The sequence below is a fragment of the Salmo salar genome, chromosome 12, assembly GCF_965601325.2.
Source record: "Salmo salar chromosome 12, fSalSal1, whole genome shotgun sequence".
Classification (NCBI taxonomy): domain Eukaryota; kingdom Metazoa; phylum Chordata; class Actinopteri; order Salmoniformes; family Salmonidae; genus Salmo; species Salmo salar.
In genome coordinates, this window is record NC_138302.1 from 67,406,828 (window position 1) to 67,424,670 (window position 17,843).

The 17,843-nt window shown below is 42.9% G+C and overlaps 1 protein-coding gene across 2 annotated transcripts in view; it reads left to right on the plus strand.

The window, feature by feature from the left end:
* The window catches only part of LOC106565565 (collagen alpha-1(VII) chain-like), a 93,092-nt gene that overhangs the window by 12,097 nt on the left and 63,152 nt on the right, over positions 1 to 17,843 (plus strand). For both annotated transcript variants that reach the window (XM_014132828.3, XM_045691645.2), the window contains exons 2-11: positions 7,759 to 7,831; positions 7,988 to 8,168; positions 8,344 to 8,500; positions 8,607 to 8,700; positions 9,100 to 9,258; positions 9,391 to 9,548; positions 11,452 to 11,581; positions 12,089 to 12,208; positions 15,321 to 15,476; positions 17,494 to 17,613. In XM_014132828.3, coding sequence (XP_013988303.3) covers positions 7,768 to 7,831; positions 7,988 to 8,168; positions 8,344 to 8,500; positions 8,607 to 8,700; positions 9,100 to 9,258; positions 9,391 to 9,548; positions 11,452 to 11,581; positions 12,089 to 12,208; positions 15,321 to 15,476; positions 17,494 to 17,613 — 1,339 coding nt within the window. In that variant the 5' untranslated portion in view covers positions 7,759 to 7,767. The remainder of the gene's footprint in view (positions 1 to 7,758; positions 7,832 to 7,987; positions 8,169 to 8,343; positions 8,501 to 8,606; positions 8,701 to 9,099; positions 9,259 to 9,390; positions 9,549 to 11,451; positions 11,582 to 12,088; positions 12,209 to 15,320; positions 15,477 to 17,493; positions 17,614 to 17,843) is intronic.

A 17,843-nucleotide genomic window follows, 5' to 3' on the forward strand; every position in this document is an offset into this window, starting at 1 on the left:
AGAATTATTTATTTCAGCTTTTATTTCTTTCATCACATTCCCAGTGGGTCAGAAGTTTACATACACTCAATTAGTATTTGGTAGCATTGCCTTTAAATTGTTTAACTTGGGTCAAACGTTTTGGGGAGCCATCCACAAGCTTCCCACAATAAATTGGGTGAATTTTGGCCCATTCCTCCTGACAGAGCTGGTGTAACTGAGTCAGGTTTGTAGGCCTCCTTGTTCGCACACGCTTTTTCAATTCTGCCCACACATTTCTATAGGACTGAGGTCAGGGCTTTGTGATGGCCACTCCAATACCTTGACTTTGTTGTCCTTAATCCATTCTGCCACAATTTTGGAAGTATGCTTGGGGTCATTGTCCATTTGGAAGATCCATTTGCGACCAAGCTTTAACTTCCTGACTGATGTCTTGAGATGTTGCTTCAATATATCCACATACTTTTCCTTCCTCATGATGTGATGTATTTTGTGAAGTGCACCAGTCCCTCCTGCAGCAAAGCACCCCCACAACATGATGCTGCCACCCCCGTGCTTCACGGTTGGGATGGTGTTCTTCGGCTCGCAAGCATCCTTCTTTTTACTCCAAACATAACAATGGTCATTATGGCCAAACATTTCTATTTTGTTTCATCAGACCAGAGGACATTTCTCCAAAAAGTACGATCTTTGTCCCCATGTGCAGTTGCAAACCGTAGTCAGTTTTTTTGGGGCGGTTTTGGAGCAGTGGCTTCTTCCTTGCTGAGCGGCCTTTTAGGTTCTGTTGATATAGGACTCGTTTTACTGAGGATACAGATACTTTTGTACCTGTTTCCTCCAGCATCTTCTCAAGGTCCTTTGCTGTTGTTCTGGAATTGATTTGCACTTTTCGCACCAAAGTATGTTAATCTCTAGGAGACAGAACGCTTCTCCTTCCTGAGCGGTATGATGGCTGCGTGGTCCCATGGTGTTTATACTTGCATACTATTGTTTGAACAGATGAACGTGGTACCTTCAGGCATTTCGATATTGCTCCCAAGGATGAACCAGACTTGTGGAGGTCTACAATTTTCTTCTGAGGTCTTTGTTGATTTCTTTTGATTTTCCCATGATGTCAAGCAAAGAGTTTGAAGGTAGGCTTGAAATACATCCACAGGTACACCTCCAATTGAATCAAATTATGTCAATTAGCCTATCAGAAGCTTCTAAAGCCATGATTTAATTTTCTGGAATTTTACAAGCTCTTTAAAGGCACAGTCAACTTAGTGTATGTAAACTTCTGACCCACTGGAATTGTGATACAGTGAAGTATAACTGAAATAATCTGTCTGTAAACAATCGTTGGAAAAATTACTTGTGTCATGCACAAAGTAGATGTCCTAACCGACTTGCCAAAACTATAGTTTGTTAACAAGAAATGTGTGGAGTGGTTGAAAAACTAGTTTTAATGACTCCAACCTAAGTGTATGTAAACTTCCGACTTCAACTGTATTTAATTCAATGGTTTGGAATCTGCATAGCCTACAGTAGTTATGATTATGAATGTCTACGTTTGTTATGGTATCAGAACAGAACATGTATTTTTCCCTCTCTTAACCCAAGGAAGGTTTGAAGTGGTCCCTGTTGGTACGACTAGTACCAAAGTAGCGTCTGGTTGTTATTTGTAGTCACTCTTCTGTTGAGGGATTGCGAAGTGAGAGGTTTCTCTATCACCAAAATCTGCACTGCAAATTGGCCAATATTATCTAGTGTTGAGTTGTCAGTGTAACATTTCTAGTGTAGATTCAGGTGTTAAACACTCTTTAAGTGTTAAATTAACATTCGTTGGTGTAAAATAACCCCGGTGTTGGTGTTAATAACCAGTGTTAAACAAAAACCACGCCCATCATTATCATATTTCCTAGCCTAATGTCACGGCTGTGACATTAGGCACAGCCGTGACATATTGTTCCTCCAGCGTCCGGACCAAAATGCAGCGTCGGACCAAAATGCAGCGTCGGACCAAAATGCAGCGTCGGTTTCGTTCCACATATTTATTGGACTGTGAAACTTAATGCGATACGAAAATAAACTGAAGGAACAAAACAACAAACCGTGACGCAGGATGAAAAAACACACTCACAAAATATAATCACCCACAAAACACAAGTGGGACAAAAGCAACTTAAATATGACCTCCAATTAGAGACAACGACAACCGGCTGCCTCTAATTGGAGGTCATGCCAAACAAAAACCAACCTAGAAATACAAAACTAGAAACTAAACATAGAAATACAAAAACGGACAAACACCCCCTGTCACGCCCTGACCTACTATATCATAGAAAATAACAACTTACTATGGTCAAGACGTGACATCTATTGATTTTTAGAATTGTTTGTTTCAATATCTATGTTTTTGCATGTACATTGATTGATTCATTAATCTCATGCTATTCAAATATTAATAACATACATTTTTCTAAACTAATCCAATCTGTTACTTGGACTTTTGCACCTGTTACTGAAGTGGTTGTTCCAGTTTAGGTCGTTTCATATTGAAGTTGTCCCAGTCTGGCAGTCATTCTGAATGCAGTTTGTGGGTTATATAAAAAATTAAAAAACATGTTGGATATCCTCACTCTGGCTGGATTCTAGTGATGTTACATTTGATACCGGAGCTCCGAGGCATGTCTCGAAATCGCTAAGCAGCTAACTTCAAAGCAGTGTGCCGATGTGTGTATCACTTTATCAGAAGTACATCATCAATGACGTCCGAAGGTTAGTTTTATCACATGCTTTTTCAAACCGTGTGCTGGAAAATGCGAGATCCCACTGATTTTGCCATGGTTCCGGTGCTTTCTCCGATTCCAAGCTGCTTTCAAACAACGACCCCTACTGGACACTGTACTTACAAATCTAGTTAGGATTTTGTACAAACTGTTTCACCTGACCGGTAGTTTAGCAGATAGAGTAGGGAACTATGGAATATTCAGGGACATGAGGGTGAATTCCATTACAAATAGACACTATTTAGATTTTTTTTACGTGAAACCACACTTTCTGCACTGTTGTTCAAATAATTAGTTTTATTTAGTATAGTATAAGCTTCTGTCTTAAGCATCCTAAATAATGCCATAGATTCTGTTTTTAAAAAAAATAGTAAACTGGAAGGCGAAAAAGGGATGCATGATGTAAGATGCGAACCTGGTATTCCAACTGATTCTAGGCTACTTCAGATAATGGCTTACCGCTGATTCTAGGCTACTTCAGATTTTTTATTTAATTTTTTATTTCACCTTTATTTAACCAGGTAGGCTAGTTGAGAACAAGTTCTCATTTGCAACTGCAACCTGGCCAAGATAAAGCACAGCAGTTCGACACATACAACAGAGAGTTACACATGGAATGAACAAAACATACAGTAAAATAATACAGTACAAAAAAGAAAAGAAAAGTCTATATACAGTGAGTGCAAATTAGGTAAAATAAGGGAATTAAGGCAATAAATAGGCCATGGTGGCGAAGTAATTACAATATGGCAATTAAACACTGGAATGGTAGATGTGCAAAAGATGGATGTGCAAGTAGAGATACTGGGGAGCAAAAGGAGCAAAATAAATAAATAAATACAGTATGGTGATGAGGTAGATAGATGAGCTGCTCTGACAGCTGGTGCTTAAAGCTAGTGAGGGAAATGGGAATCTCCAGCTTCAGTGATTTTTGTAGTTCGTTCCAGTCAGTGGCAGCAGAGAACTGGAAGGAAAGGCGACCAAAGGAGGAATTGGCTTTGGGGGTGACCAGTGAGATATACCTGCTGGAGCGCGTGCTACGAGTGGGTGCTGCTATGGTGACCAGCGAGCTGAGATAAGGCGGGGCTTTACCTAGCAGAGACTTGTAGATAACCTGTAGCCAGTGGGTTTGGCGACGAGTATGAAGCGAGGGCCAACCAACGAGAGCGTATAGGTCGCAGTGGTGGGTAGTGTATGGGGCTTTGGTGACAAAACGGATGGCACTGTGATAGACTGCATCCAGTTTGTTGAGTAGAGTGTTGGAGGCTATTTTATAGACGACATCGCCGATGTTGAGGATCGGTAGGATGGTCAGTTTTACGAGGGTATGTTTGGCAGCATGAGTGAAGGATGCTTTGTTGTGAAATAGGAAGCCGATTCTAGATTTAATTTTGGATTGGAGATGCTTGATGTGAGTCTGGAAGGAGAGTTTACAGTCTACCCAGACACCTAGGTATTTGTAGTTATCCACGTATTCTAAGTCAGAGCCGTCCAGAGTAGTGATGCTGGATGGGCGGGCAGGTGCGAGCAATGATCGGTTGAATAGCATGCATTTAGTTGTATTTGCGTTTAAGAGCAGTTGGAGGCCACGGAAGGAGAGTTGTATGGCATTGAAGCTCGTCTGGAGGGTTGTTAACACAGTGTCCAAAGAAGGGACAGAAGTATACAGAATGGTGTCGTCTGCGTAGAGGTGGATCAGAGACTCACCAGCAGCAAGAGCGACATCATTGATGTATACAGAGAAGAGACTCGGCCCGAGAATTGAACCCTGTAGCACCCCCATAGAGACTGCCAGAGGTCCGGACAACAGGCCCTCCGATTTGACACACTGAACTCTATCAGAGAAGTAGTTGGTGAACCAGGCGAGGCAATCATTTGAGAAACCAAGGCTGTTGAGTCTGCCGATAAGAGTGTGGTGATTGACAGAGTCGAAAGCCTTGGCCAGGTCGATGAATACAGCTGCACAGTAATGTCTCTTATCGATGGCGGTTATGATATCGTTAAGGACCTTGAGCGTGGCTGAGGTGCACCCATGACCGGCTCTGAAACCAGATTGCATAGCGGAGAAGGTACGGTGTGATTCAAAATGGTCGGTAATCTGTTTGTTAACTTGGCTTACGAAGACCTTAGAGATGCAGGGTAGGATAGATACAGTATAGGTCTGTAGCAGTTTGGGTCTAGAGTGTCTCCCCCTTTGAAGAGGGGGATGACCACGGCAGCTTTCCAATCTTTGGGAATCTCAGACGATACGAAAGAGAGGTTGAACAGGCTAGTAATAGGGGTTGCAACAATTTCGGCAGATCATTTTAGAAAGAGAGGGTCCAGATTGTCTAGCCCGGCTGATTTGTAGGGGTCCAGATTTTGCAGCTCTTTCAGAACATCAGCTATCTGGATATGGGTGAAGGAGAAATGGTGGGGGCTTGGGCGGGTTGCTGTGGAGGGTGCCGGGCAGTTGACCGGGGTAGGGGTAGCCAGGTGGAAAGCATGGCCAGCCGTAGAGAAATGCTTATTGAAATTCTCAATTATAGTGGATTTGTTCGGTTGTAACAGTGTTTCCTAGCCTCAGAGCAGTGGGTAGCTGGGAGGAGGTGCTCTTATTCTCCATGGACTTTACAGTGTCCCAGTACTTTTTTGAGTTTGTACTGCAGGATGCAAATTTCTGTTTAAAAAAGCTAGCCTTAGCTTTCCTAACTGCCTGTGTATATTGGTTCCTAACTTCCCTGAAAAGTTGCATATCACGGGGGCTATTCGATGCTAATGCAGAACGCCACAGGATGTTTTTGTGCTGGTCAAAGGCAGACAGGTCTGGAGTGAACCAAGGGCTATATCTATTCCTGGTTCTACATTTTTTGAATGGGGCATGCTTATTTAAAATGGTGAGGAAGGCACTTTTAAAGAATAACCAGGCATCCGCTACTGTCGGGACGAGGTCAATGTCATTCCAGGATACCCCGACCAGGTCGATTAGAAAGGCCTGCTCGCAGAAGTGTTTTAGGTAGCGTTTGACAGTGATGAGGGGTGGTCGTTTGATCGCAGACCCATTACGGATGCAGGCAATGAGGCAGTGATCGCTGAGATCTTGGTTGAAAACAGCAGAGGTGTATTTGGAGGGCGAGTTAGTTAGGATGATATCTATGAGGGTGCCCGTGTTTACGGATTTGGGGTTATATCTGGTCGGTTCATTGATAAGTTGTGTGAGGTTGAGGGCATCAAGCTTAGATTGTAGGATGGCCGGGGTGTTAAGCATGTCCCAGTTTAGGTCACCTAGCAGCACGAGCTGAGAAGATAGATGGGGGCAATCAAATCACATATGGTGTCGAGGGCACAGCTGGGGGCAGAGGGTGGTCTATAGCAAGCGGCAACGGTGAGAGACTTGTTTCTGGAAAGGTTCATTTTTAGAAGTAGAAGCTCGAATTGTTTGGGTACAGACCTGGATAGTAAGACAGAACTCTGCAGGTTATCTTTTCAGTAGATTGCAACACCGCCCCCTTTGGCAGTTCTATCTTGTCGGAAAATGTTATAGTTAGGGATGGAAATTTCAAGGTTTTTGGTGATAATGGCTTACCACTGCTCCATGGAGTTTTAATCAACAAATAAAAAGCTTCTATCTGATATTCACACGCTGCTATTTATTGACCAGCAGATGTCACTATGGTAGATCTCTGGGGATGGTCATGGTTAAATGAATATCCGGATATCCAAACAGCCGTTAGTGTTTAAACACTTGAGAGTAGGCTATTCATTTTTGGATATATTTTTTAAGGCGTATTTTTAATAATGAAAAAGCTTTGTTTAAATGTCCATGTTATATTGTTACACAGAAGGATGTACCATGACATTTTAAATGCTTCATTTAATAAAACAGCAAACGTTAGAATGTAGTGTTTACTCAGCACATTAAGCTACTCTGCGTCAGATGTCACGTGTCTTTGACAGTCCATTGTGCACTGTAAATGTAACCTACAGTTCTGAGGATCTTGATAACTGATTGTTTTAATGTTCAAGCTAATTTTCTCTCATGGATTATGGGATGGGTTTTACATGAAAAGTCATTTTACTATCATAGAGCATTTAGCCCTCCGGTCAGACCCTACAGCGGTATGCTATTTTCACCTCTTCAAATAGGGATTAGCCTATAGGCGTGCAACAACAGAGGGTCCAGAAGACCTGACACAGATCAAGGCTAAACACTCAACAGAAAACTTTTTTTTTTAAACAGAATCAGTTCTATGATGGCGAACATCAGACTCTTTCACTGTTGATGTTAGCCTAAGCTACTGTTACCCAAATACTACTGGAATAGCACCCTGTTATGGCGTTTTGCATTATTCTGATTGGGCAATAGAGTAGAGAATTGTAGTTATTTATTTTTAGACTAATCATTATATTATTTGAATAGTGAAATCATTTCAAATGCCCATCCCTACTTCTGTTGTGCATCACCTTGCCTGTTTCCATGTCGCGGAAAGAAACAAACCTTATTGCCAGATCCTAAACCATTGGATGAGGCAAGGTATTGCATGAGAAATAAGAGAAGGCTCTGAACAGTGATCACTAGCTAATCATCTGAGGCCTGTGCTTAATAGCTTGGTTAACTTCTCTCCTTTTCCCCAAAAATTCTAAAGTAAATAATAACTTGCATCCTTTTCCTCCTGACTAAGGCCAGGAGCTTTTTGTCGTTGTGATATTGGTGTTCAAAGTGAGTAGACTGAGTAACTATCACTGAGAGTGTTAGTTAGTTAGCTTCATTGACCTGTGACATAGTGAGGCCCTTGTAGGGAAGTGTGGGGGATGCAAGGCAGGCTGTAGAGTGATGTGTCCCTCCACTCTGTGACCCTCAGAGAGGCCTCACTGACTTATTGAGGACACACTGTGGGACAGCTGTGAGTCAGACCACACTCAGTCTGTGTTTATGTGTATATTTTACAACTCAGTGTAGATGTGTGTCTACAGTGTAGATGTGCATGTGAATGTGTATTTTGTAACAGCTGTGTGTGTCTGTGTGCAGGTTGTGAAGATGTGGAGCTGGGTTTTCCCCCTGGCGGTCCTGTTGTCCTCAGTGCACCAGGCTGAAGCCCAAGGTAAATTGACCCTTCTGCCTACAGTAAAACAGCTATCTATTCTGTCATACTATGCCTCTGCACTAATTCTCTCTATATGCATCATCATACTAGCCTACTCTAGCCCACGACTCCCAGAGCTAAGATACAGAGACTCACTAATGCACCTCTCCTCAGGCAGGTGTAATAATGTTGGACCAGCAGACATAGTGTTCCTGATAGATGGCTCGTCCAGTATCGGCAGGGCCAACTTCCTGCAGGTCAAGGGCTTCATGGCCGGTATCGTCAAGCCCTTCACCAGCTCCGTGGGCCAATCAGGGATCCGCTTCGGCGCTGTGCAGTACAGCGACACCTCAAGGTCAGATACTGAGAGTTTTGTCTGTTATGTTTGTTTCTAGTGACAATATCTATCTATAACACTTGACTCTCCATTCTTGTCTCTTCCTCTCTTTCTTTCTTACTGCCATAATAATAGTGTATGGTTTTTCCCAGGTAATGAAGTTGTTTATTGTTGTGTGTTTTGTCCCGTTCAGAGTGGAGTTCACCTTCACCACGTACCTGAATGGCACAGAGCTGGTCAGCGCTGTGGAGAACCTCAACTATAAGGGAGGCAACACTCGCACCGGTGCTGGCCTCAAATTTGTCGCTGACAACTTCTTCAACCCCACTTCCATCCGGAACGTCTCAAAGGTTTGAGGGGGGATAGAGTGGGCTGAAAGACAGACTATATTTTGTCCTGTGACAGACCATGACATATTTCTCCCTCTCCTTCCCTCTCTCTCTCATATATATGCAGGTCTGTATACTGATCACAGATGGGAAGTCTCAAGACAGTGTAAGGGAACCAGCTCAGAAGCTGCGGAGTCTGGGAGTCGAGATGTTTGCAGTGGGTAGGTTTGGGAAGACATTCAAATCAAAGTTTATTTGTCACATGCACAGGATACAGCAGGTGTAAACAGTACAGTGGAATGCTTACTTGCAAGTGCTCCTCAACAGTGTAGTAGAAAATATCAAAGTCAGATGACAAAATCAAAATATTAACAAGAAGTATAGAAAAGCACTAGAAGTAGACGAATAGAAGGTCTGTGCAGGTATATAGCTAGGTTTAAATGTTCCGCAGTCTTATGGCCTGGAGGTAGAACCTGTTGGTCCAGGACCTGATGTTCCGACACTGTCTGCCAAATGCCAAATTTGCCAAAACTCATTAAACCTGACCACAAGCCTCAGGCTGTATATCTTGATCGTTTGGGTGTGTACAGTATTTAACTGGTTGTTTTTGTCTCTGTCAGGTATAAAGAGTGCAGACCAGACTGAGTTGGCTCTGATAGCCACTCCTCCTCAGAGAGACTACACATTCTTTGTGGGGGACTTTAAGTTGCTTAACACACTGCTCTCCCTGGTGGGCCCGCGTGTTTGTTCCAGCTCTGGTGGAGTGTACGCTAGCGATGGTATACACACACAGCTCAGTACAATACATTACAGTCTATTACACTATAAACATCCCCTCTCTATATTTATCTCCCTTTCATTGTCTTACCTCTCCTCCACTCTACCTCTCTCTTTCTCTCTTTTTTTTGCAGATGCCTTCTCCGGTCCCTCTAACCTCCAGTTCTCAAGCCAGACCTCTGATTTGCTCAGGTTCCGGTGGACTCCCGCAGGGGGGCCTGTGACTGGCTATGTGGTACAGTACACGCCCCTCTCTGGCCTTGGCCAGCCAATCACAGCGGAGCTGCGTCAGGTGGGCACTGCTGGTTGGGTGGTGGGGGGTGTGGTGTTCATTCCTGACTCAGGGGATGGGCAGCAGCTCATACTGTAGATGTGACCCAGATTCTAATGGCTCATTGCAGTTCTGGGAGTGGGTGCAGCCAGGGAGCCTGATTATATGGCAGACAGACAGAGAGAGAGGGATTGGGTTGAGTAGGAACATGTTTCAATGGGTGGATCTGGAGTTTAATTGAATTTCTGTGTCTGTGCAGATGAAACATTGGCAGGAAAACAGTGAAATTCCCCCTCTGTGACTGGGTGTGTATGTTGGCAATCATGACTAGGGTTGCAAAGCTACTGGTAATTTACCAAAGTTACCAGAATCCTCTGTAATTCTGGAAATTAACAGGTCATCTATGGTAATGTTGGTAATTTATACAATAATGACCTTTTTTGAATTCATATATAGCATTCATTTGTTATACTGTATCTGTGTCCATATGGGTAATGAGTTTCTAGTGGATAGACCATATGGTCCATGAGTTTCTAGTGGATAAACCATATGGTCCATGAGTTTCTAGTGGATAAACCATATGGTCCATGAGTTTCTAGTGGATAAACCATATGGTCCATGAGTTTCTAGTGGATAGACCATATGGTCCATGAGTTTCTAGTGGATAAACCATATGGTCCATGAGTTTCTAGTGGATAAACCATATGGTCCATGAGTTTCTAGTGGATAGACCATATGGTCCATGAGTTTCTAGTGGATAAACCATATGGTCCATGAGTTTCTAGTGGATAAACCATATGGTCCATGAGTTTCTAGTGGATAAACCATATGGTCCATGAGTTTCTAGTGGATAAACCATATGGTCCATGAGTTTCTAGTGGATAAACCATATGGTCCATGAGTTTCTAGTGGATAGACCATATGGTCCATGAGTTTCTAGTGGATAAACCATATGGTCCATGAGTTTCTAGTGGATAAACCATATGGTCCATGAGTTTCTAGTGGATAAACCATATGGTCCATGAGTTTCTAGTGGATAAACCATATGGTCCATGTGTTTCTAGTGGATAAACCATATGGTCCATGAGTTTCTAGTGGATAAACCATATGGTTCAAGAGAAAATTGCCTAATTAATTTAAAAAAAGCATCTAATCAACAATTGCATTATTTTTAATGAACTCTGCAACTCTTCTCTTTGACTTTTTTCACAACTGCCACCAGTTTGGTGCCAAAACATTTACAACAACAAAGAGATATTGACATACAGTAGTAAAATAAATAAATAGATTTCATACTGAAACCCTCAGATTGAACACCAATGGTATTCACTAAGTTGATGGTTTATATTTGGTATAATGTTTTACAGGTTCGTCATTCTTTTCTTTTTTAAATCATCTTATTTTAATATTTTATATATTTGATGTGATGAGGCCACACAGAGGGCCAGAGATAATTAGACTTTTGATAATCTGAAGAACCCAAAAAGGCCACTAGATGTCTTGTGATAAATACATACAATTCTTTAAATTTACCAGACTTCTGGTAGTTTACTGGTAAACTTAGAATGTTTCCAGTAATATACCCTCCCTTTGAAACCCTACTCATGACCATAATGAGGAATGACATAGATTAAAGGAAACATCACCCCAGTCAAAGGCTTTGACAAAACCTGTTGCTATGTTATTACATTGAAGACCCATTTACAGCAGTAGCTTTGTATCAGGGGTGCACAAGTACAATCATCAAGTTCTGCAATCCTGCTGCTTTTCTTTGTGATCCTGTTTGTCTAGAAAGTGCACACACGCCTAGTTTTTCAGGTAGAAACCAGTCTCTTATCAAAAATCAGATGATGCTGCAGCCCCTCAGGGGAGCAGAACTGAGCACCTCTGTCTAATGTCCAAACCCCTCCTTCTCCCCCTGCAGGAGACGGTGTCTGCAAGTCAGAGGAGCTTCGTGGCCAGAGAGCTGAAGTCAGGGACAGACTACCTGGTGACGATCATCGCCCAGTATCCCAACAGTGTGGGAGAGCCTGTGTCCGCCAAGGCAAGAACCAGTGAGTTCACAGAGAGAGGGTGGGACAGAGGCAGCAGATCGAGGGAGAGAGGGGAGAAGCTGAGATAATTAGAAACCAATGCACGAATCAGTGAGTACACACAGAAAGATGCAGGGAGGAAGAGGGGGAGTGGAAGCCTGGAGGAGAGAAGGAGAGAGTAAAATGTCAATGCATTTCAATTACATTTGACAGACGGGTGTGGAAGGGGAGGATATGGGGATGACAGGAAGAAGCAAGACCACTTTATAAATGGAGCTTTATCTTTACTTTCAATCTATGTATATTTTAGATGAGTTCTGGATACCATACCAACACAGTCTTTCTTATCTCTTAATGACATGTCATATCATCTCCTCTCTCCACATCTGTCTTTCTTTAGGCACTAACAAGTTCTCTCCCGTTTCTCCTCAATGTGTCACTCTCTAATGTGAAGCCAAACCATCCTCGTAGAACACACGTATGTCTCATCTGCCTCTCACCCCTCCCTCTCCACCCCTCGTTTCTCAGACTCGCTACCGGGGGTGTCCGGTCTTCGTCTGGTCCAGGCTGGTTTCTTCTCCCTCTCTCTGACCTGGGACGCTCCCACCTCACAGTTCCAGGGCTACCGACTCACCTACGGACCCCGAGGTGAGACACGTGCACGCATGCACAAACACACACACTCATGCTCACACAGACACGCACACATTCCTAAACACCTATACTCCGACTACTGCTCAGTCAAGCATACTCTCATTCTTTGTGACAACTGCTGATGTAAACAGGGCTTTATAACATACATTTGATTGATTGTTCACAGATGAAGGAGAAATACATGCTTTCATGTTAACTGACGTTACAAAACACTAAACTCCTTACATCTTTTCTTTGCAGGTGAGAGTGTAACAGACACAGAAAGGGGGGAGAGAGGGAGGGATGGGGATAAAAACCTACATGTGGCAAGTTGAGAAATGTAAATCTGTGTGTAGTTTTAAGGACAGCAGGGTAGTATGCAGTACTATGGTGGAGATACGATGTCTTACCTTATACCGCCCTCCGTCGCTCCCTGCCTGGCAACGAAGAGTTTTATTACCCAATCATTACCACAAATATCACATACACTTTGACAGATAGTTTTACAGAGACGTTAAAAACTATGCAGGAGAGACGTAGGGAAACTTCAGGTGTGTAGTAGGGATTGAATGTGGCTGCAATTCTATACAGGGAAAGCGTGTGTTATGTCAGATCTATTTATGGGGTGTGTTGAGGTGCGTGGTGTGACGTGCCCCAGAGGAACTACCACCATACGCACACCATAACTCAGCGTGGCAGCTCCATCCCTGAGTCAGGGTGTGGCAGGAGTACCAGTCTCACATGGAGAACCTTTAGGAGGACAGACTGGCACTCTTATGTGTTTGTTTTAAATTAGGTCCGTGTGTATTCTTTAAGGGTACTACACACAATTTCCATAATATATCTGCAGTAATAGTGGAATGATAGTGTTTCATAATATTTTTCTCCCAAAAAATATTTTGGGCACATGCAAAATCGCATTCTAAAATGCAGAATTTCTATTTTACAACAAAAGGCTTCTGTTGTCAAAAAGGGAAATCTGTTTTGAATTTGTGACTGTGTCATTTAGTGGAAACGGCCAATGTAAACATCGCTCTGTCATTTCCTGGTTGCTAAAATTCTACTGTTCGCTCAATTTCAGAAAACAAGCACTGAATAGTGTAGGAAATCATTCATTGTACCATCTAAATCGCTGTGAAATATATTTTCAACAATAAAAAAGTTTTTATAGCCGTTTGAATCCGGTGTGCCAAAACTGAAAGTAAACGGCTCAAGCGCGAGTCTCCACCATGTAACGTATGGTTTTTACCAACAAGGAATTCAGCAGGAGAATTTCTGCCCCCATTCATTTTCAACAAGTGCATGCAGAGAAATGTTTGGGGGATTGTGAGTGGCGAGAACCCTGCTAGCGGAGCGCCAGAAAAAGTTGAACTCTTCTCTAGTTTATGCACGTTTCAAGCGAAGCGTTGTCAAGAGGAGGCACCGACTCTGGTTTTACGAGTTGAAGGACCAGACATTGAAATGGGCTTAGAATATTTATGTAAAAAAATTTAACGGATGCGAGAAGGATTCAGGAGGGGATGAGAATGAGCTGGATGAAGCCAAAGGCAGGTAGACATCCATCACGCCATGGTAGTTAGGCTGCTATGGTGATGGCAACCCCCCAGGAGATCCTTGGAAGAACCTAAGAGACACTTGAGAAGGCTAGTACCACACAGTGCCGTAGAATGCGACATGCACTGCACAACACAGAGGAGGAATCTTAGTTTGGTCAGATTTAAGTAGGGCGGCAGTGGTGATTACGGAGAGTGAGGACAGGTGTGGAGGCTGATTAGCAATGAGTTGCAGCTGATGATGTTGAGGAGCTGCGGTAACGTCAACTCTTTAAAACGTTGCTACAGGCTTGGAAGCTGATTGGCAGTTAGCAGCAGCGGGTGTTCGTTGAGTTAGTAAGGAGCTGCGTTGAGGGCAACTAGTCAAAGTGTTGCATTCAAGTCTGGTCCTTTTTCCTGATTTTATGTTAATTCTTAACCCCATCAAAACTCACCGTTAAGGGAAATGGGATGCAGTAAGGCGGGAGATTTGTTTTGAATGCAGCCTAGTACTGTTGTAATTCACCTAGTTTTCACATGGGGGAGCCATTCTTTGTGTAGGAGCAAGCAACTGCAGGCCCTAAATCATGCACTCAGTACATCCACACCCACAGAGATGGGCAAAAGATACATTTCGATGTGTCTTGTTAAAAATACAAGATACTCTAAAGACCAATGTATCAAACTAAAATACAGGTATTTTGTCTTTTCTAAATACAAGATACATTTGCAAGTACTACAGCAACATTCTCAGTAATGGTAACAAAAAACATTCCACTTGCTATGACTGTGATATGTGGTTGTTTATCTACTTTAGTTGAATGCAGTATGCACTGACTGTAAGTCGCTCTGGATAAGAGTGTCTACTAAATGACCAAGCAGGCTTTGCAAGTGTTCATTTTTACATTTACATTTTGGTCATTTATCACACCAAGTGTCATCAGACTTCTGATACTAATGCAGGGTGAAAGGGGGTAACAAAATTGTGAACTGTTATACAAAATGATATAGAAGAAGTATTTTGTATTTCAAATATATAAATTATAGGTCTTGAAAGTATCTTGTTACAAAATATATGGATTGTAGTTTAGGCCGATGAAATACATATGACAAAATACTCAAAAGTAATTGAAATACATATTTTCCTCTCACTAACAGAAATACTGACAATCTCTGCACAACACACACACGCACGTACGCACGCACGCACACACACACACACACACACACACACCCCTTGTATGCCTTGTCTGTGGTAGGATAATGATCTGTGCCCATTTCGCCAGGCAACACATTCCTCTCAGGCTGGCGCATTGCCTTGGCAACAGCCTGAAAGTGCGTGTGGAGCTGGGTGGGGCTGGGGTTGCCTCAGACTGCAGGTCAGACAGACAGACAGACAGACAGACAGACATACAGAGAGGCAGGCACACACACACACAAACGGTTCTCCAGACTGCTCTTGATCTTCCTCATATTATACACATACACTACAAGCACAAGCATGTGCATTTAAAGATGTCTATAGTCAGCTGTGTATTTACTTGCCTGTTGCCTGCTCTAACCCTTGTGAATGGCTGGCTGTGATTGATTGACAGGTCAGCCCAAGGCCCAGCTATTGGAGCAGTCTCTGGCTGCAGACTCTACTTCTGTCACCCTGGAGAGGCTACTGCCCGACACAGAGTACTTCCTCACCCTCTACCCGCTGTTCCCCCGAAACTCTGCCTCCCCCGCCACCCTCACCTCACGGACATGTAAGTACACCTCACCCACTCTCTCCCATTACCCTCAGTCAGTACTGCATGATGCATCATTATATCATCTTCTGTTCTAAGTGAACTTCACATTATTGATGTATTTGTATTTGTATTTTGCCAAAGCAGCAGCTCCTCTTCCTGGGGTCCCGCAAAATTAAGGCAGTTTATATAATTTTTAAAACATTACAATACTTTCACAGATTTCACAACACACTGTGTGTCCTCAGGCCCCTACTCCACCACTACCACATATCTACAGTACTAAATGTGTGTGTGTGTGTGTGTGTGTGTGTGTGTGTGTGTGTGTGTGTGTGTGTGTGTGTGTGTGTGTGTGTGTGTGTGTGTGTGTGTGTGTGTGTGTGTGTGTTTGTGTGTGTGTGTGTGTGTAAATATAATTTTACTGCTTGCATCAGTTACCTGATGTGGAATAGAGTTCCATGTAGTCATGGCTCTATGTAGTACTGTGGACCTCCCATAGTCTGTTCTGGACTTGGGGACTGTGAAGAGACCTCTGGTGGCATGTCTTGGGGGTATGCATGGGTGTCCGAGCTGTGTGCCAGTAGTTTAGACAGACAGCTTGGTGCATTCAACATGTCAGTACCTCTCCTATATACAAGTAGTGATGAAGTCAGTCTCTTCTCCACTTTGAGCCAGGAGAGATTGACATGCATATTATTAATATTAGCTCTCTGTGTACATCCAAGGGCCAGCCGTGCTGCCCTGTTCTGTGCCAATTACAATTTTCCTAAGTCCTTTTTTGTGGCACCTGACCACACGACTGAACAGTAGTCCAGGTGCGACAAAACAAGGGCCTGTAGGACCTGCCTTGTTGATAGTGCTGTTAAGAAGGTAGAGCATCGCTTTATTATAGACAGACTTCTCCCCATTTTAGCTACTGTTGTATCAATATGTTTTGACCATGACAGTTTACAATCTAAGCAGTTTAGTCATCTCAACTTGCTCAATTTCCACATTATTTATTTCAAGATTTAGTTGAGGTTTAGTGAGTGTTTTGTTCCAAATACAATGCTTTTAGTTTTAGAAATATATAGGGCTAAATTATTACTTGCCACACACTCTGAAACTAACAGCAGCTCTTTGTTGAGTGTTGCAGTCATCCGCATACATAGACACACTAGCTTTACTCAAAGCCAGTGGCATGTCATTAGTAAAAATTGAAAATAAAACAGGTGGCCTAAACAACTGCCCTGGGGAGTTCCTGATTCTAACTGGATTATATTTCAGAGGTTCCCATTAAAGAACACCCTCTGTGTTCTGTTAGACAGGTAACTCTTTATCCACATAATAGCAGGAGGTGTAAAAGTTTTTCCAGCAGCAGACTTTGATTGATAATGTCAAAAGCTGCACTGAAGTCTAACAAGACAGCCCCATAATAATTTTATGATCAATTTCTCTCAGCCAATCATCAGTCATTTGTGTAAGTGCTATGCTTGTTGAGTGTCCTTCCCTATAAGCATGCTGAAATTCTGTTGTCAATTTGTTTCCTGTGAAATAACATTGTATCTGGTCAAACACAATTTGAGCCATTGTTGTGAGCCATTGTTTGTCAATGGAAGAGGAGAACAGAAGTTCTACAGTTGTCATGCTCCTGAGCCTGACCTCACAGCAAGCACAGTACCTTGTGGCAGTCGTGTGAAGGCTATATTAAGAGGAAATCATTTGGAACTGTTTTTGGATGGATGGATTTCATGCCATGAAAACCATACCGATTGGCCTCATGCATTTGTGACTTTATGTGAACCATAGGTGGAAAGGTAACAGTGATCAGAAAGGTTGTCATCGCCAGATAGGGAGCTTTGCACGTCTTTCTCTGACGCTATTCTTTCAAATTGTTAGAACGTCATACTGCCATCTGGTGGTGACTATTTGCACTGCAGTAAACATAAAAAGTCTGAAGCTCTCATATATGTTCATTTGTGCCCTATTTCATGTGCACTGTGTTTAGCACTATTTTTGTGTGCTTTTGCGTGTGTGTGTTGTGTGTGTCTTGCAGTGCGTCTAGAAGCGGCCCAACAGCTGTCAGTGGATACTGTGTCAGAGCGTAGTGTCCGGGTGTTGTGGAGAGGAGTGGGTGGAGCCAGGGCCTACAGACTGGTCTGGGGACCATTCACCGGTAAGGAGAGAGACAGTGACCATTGACAGCAGATTATGTGCCAGTATACACATGCACCAATCAATATAGACTTACCTTATTAACATTTATATTTACACAGAAGGGTTGTTCTTCAGAAATCTATAGTGACACAGAATGGAATTTATGAGAGAATCAGCAAGGCTGTTAATACTTTGTATAGTGAGCAGTCAGTGACACAATTTATGTGTGCACAACTACTGTCCTTGTCC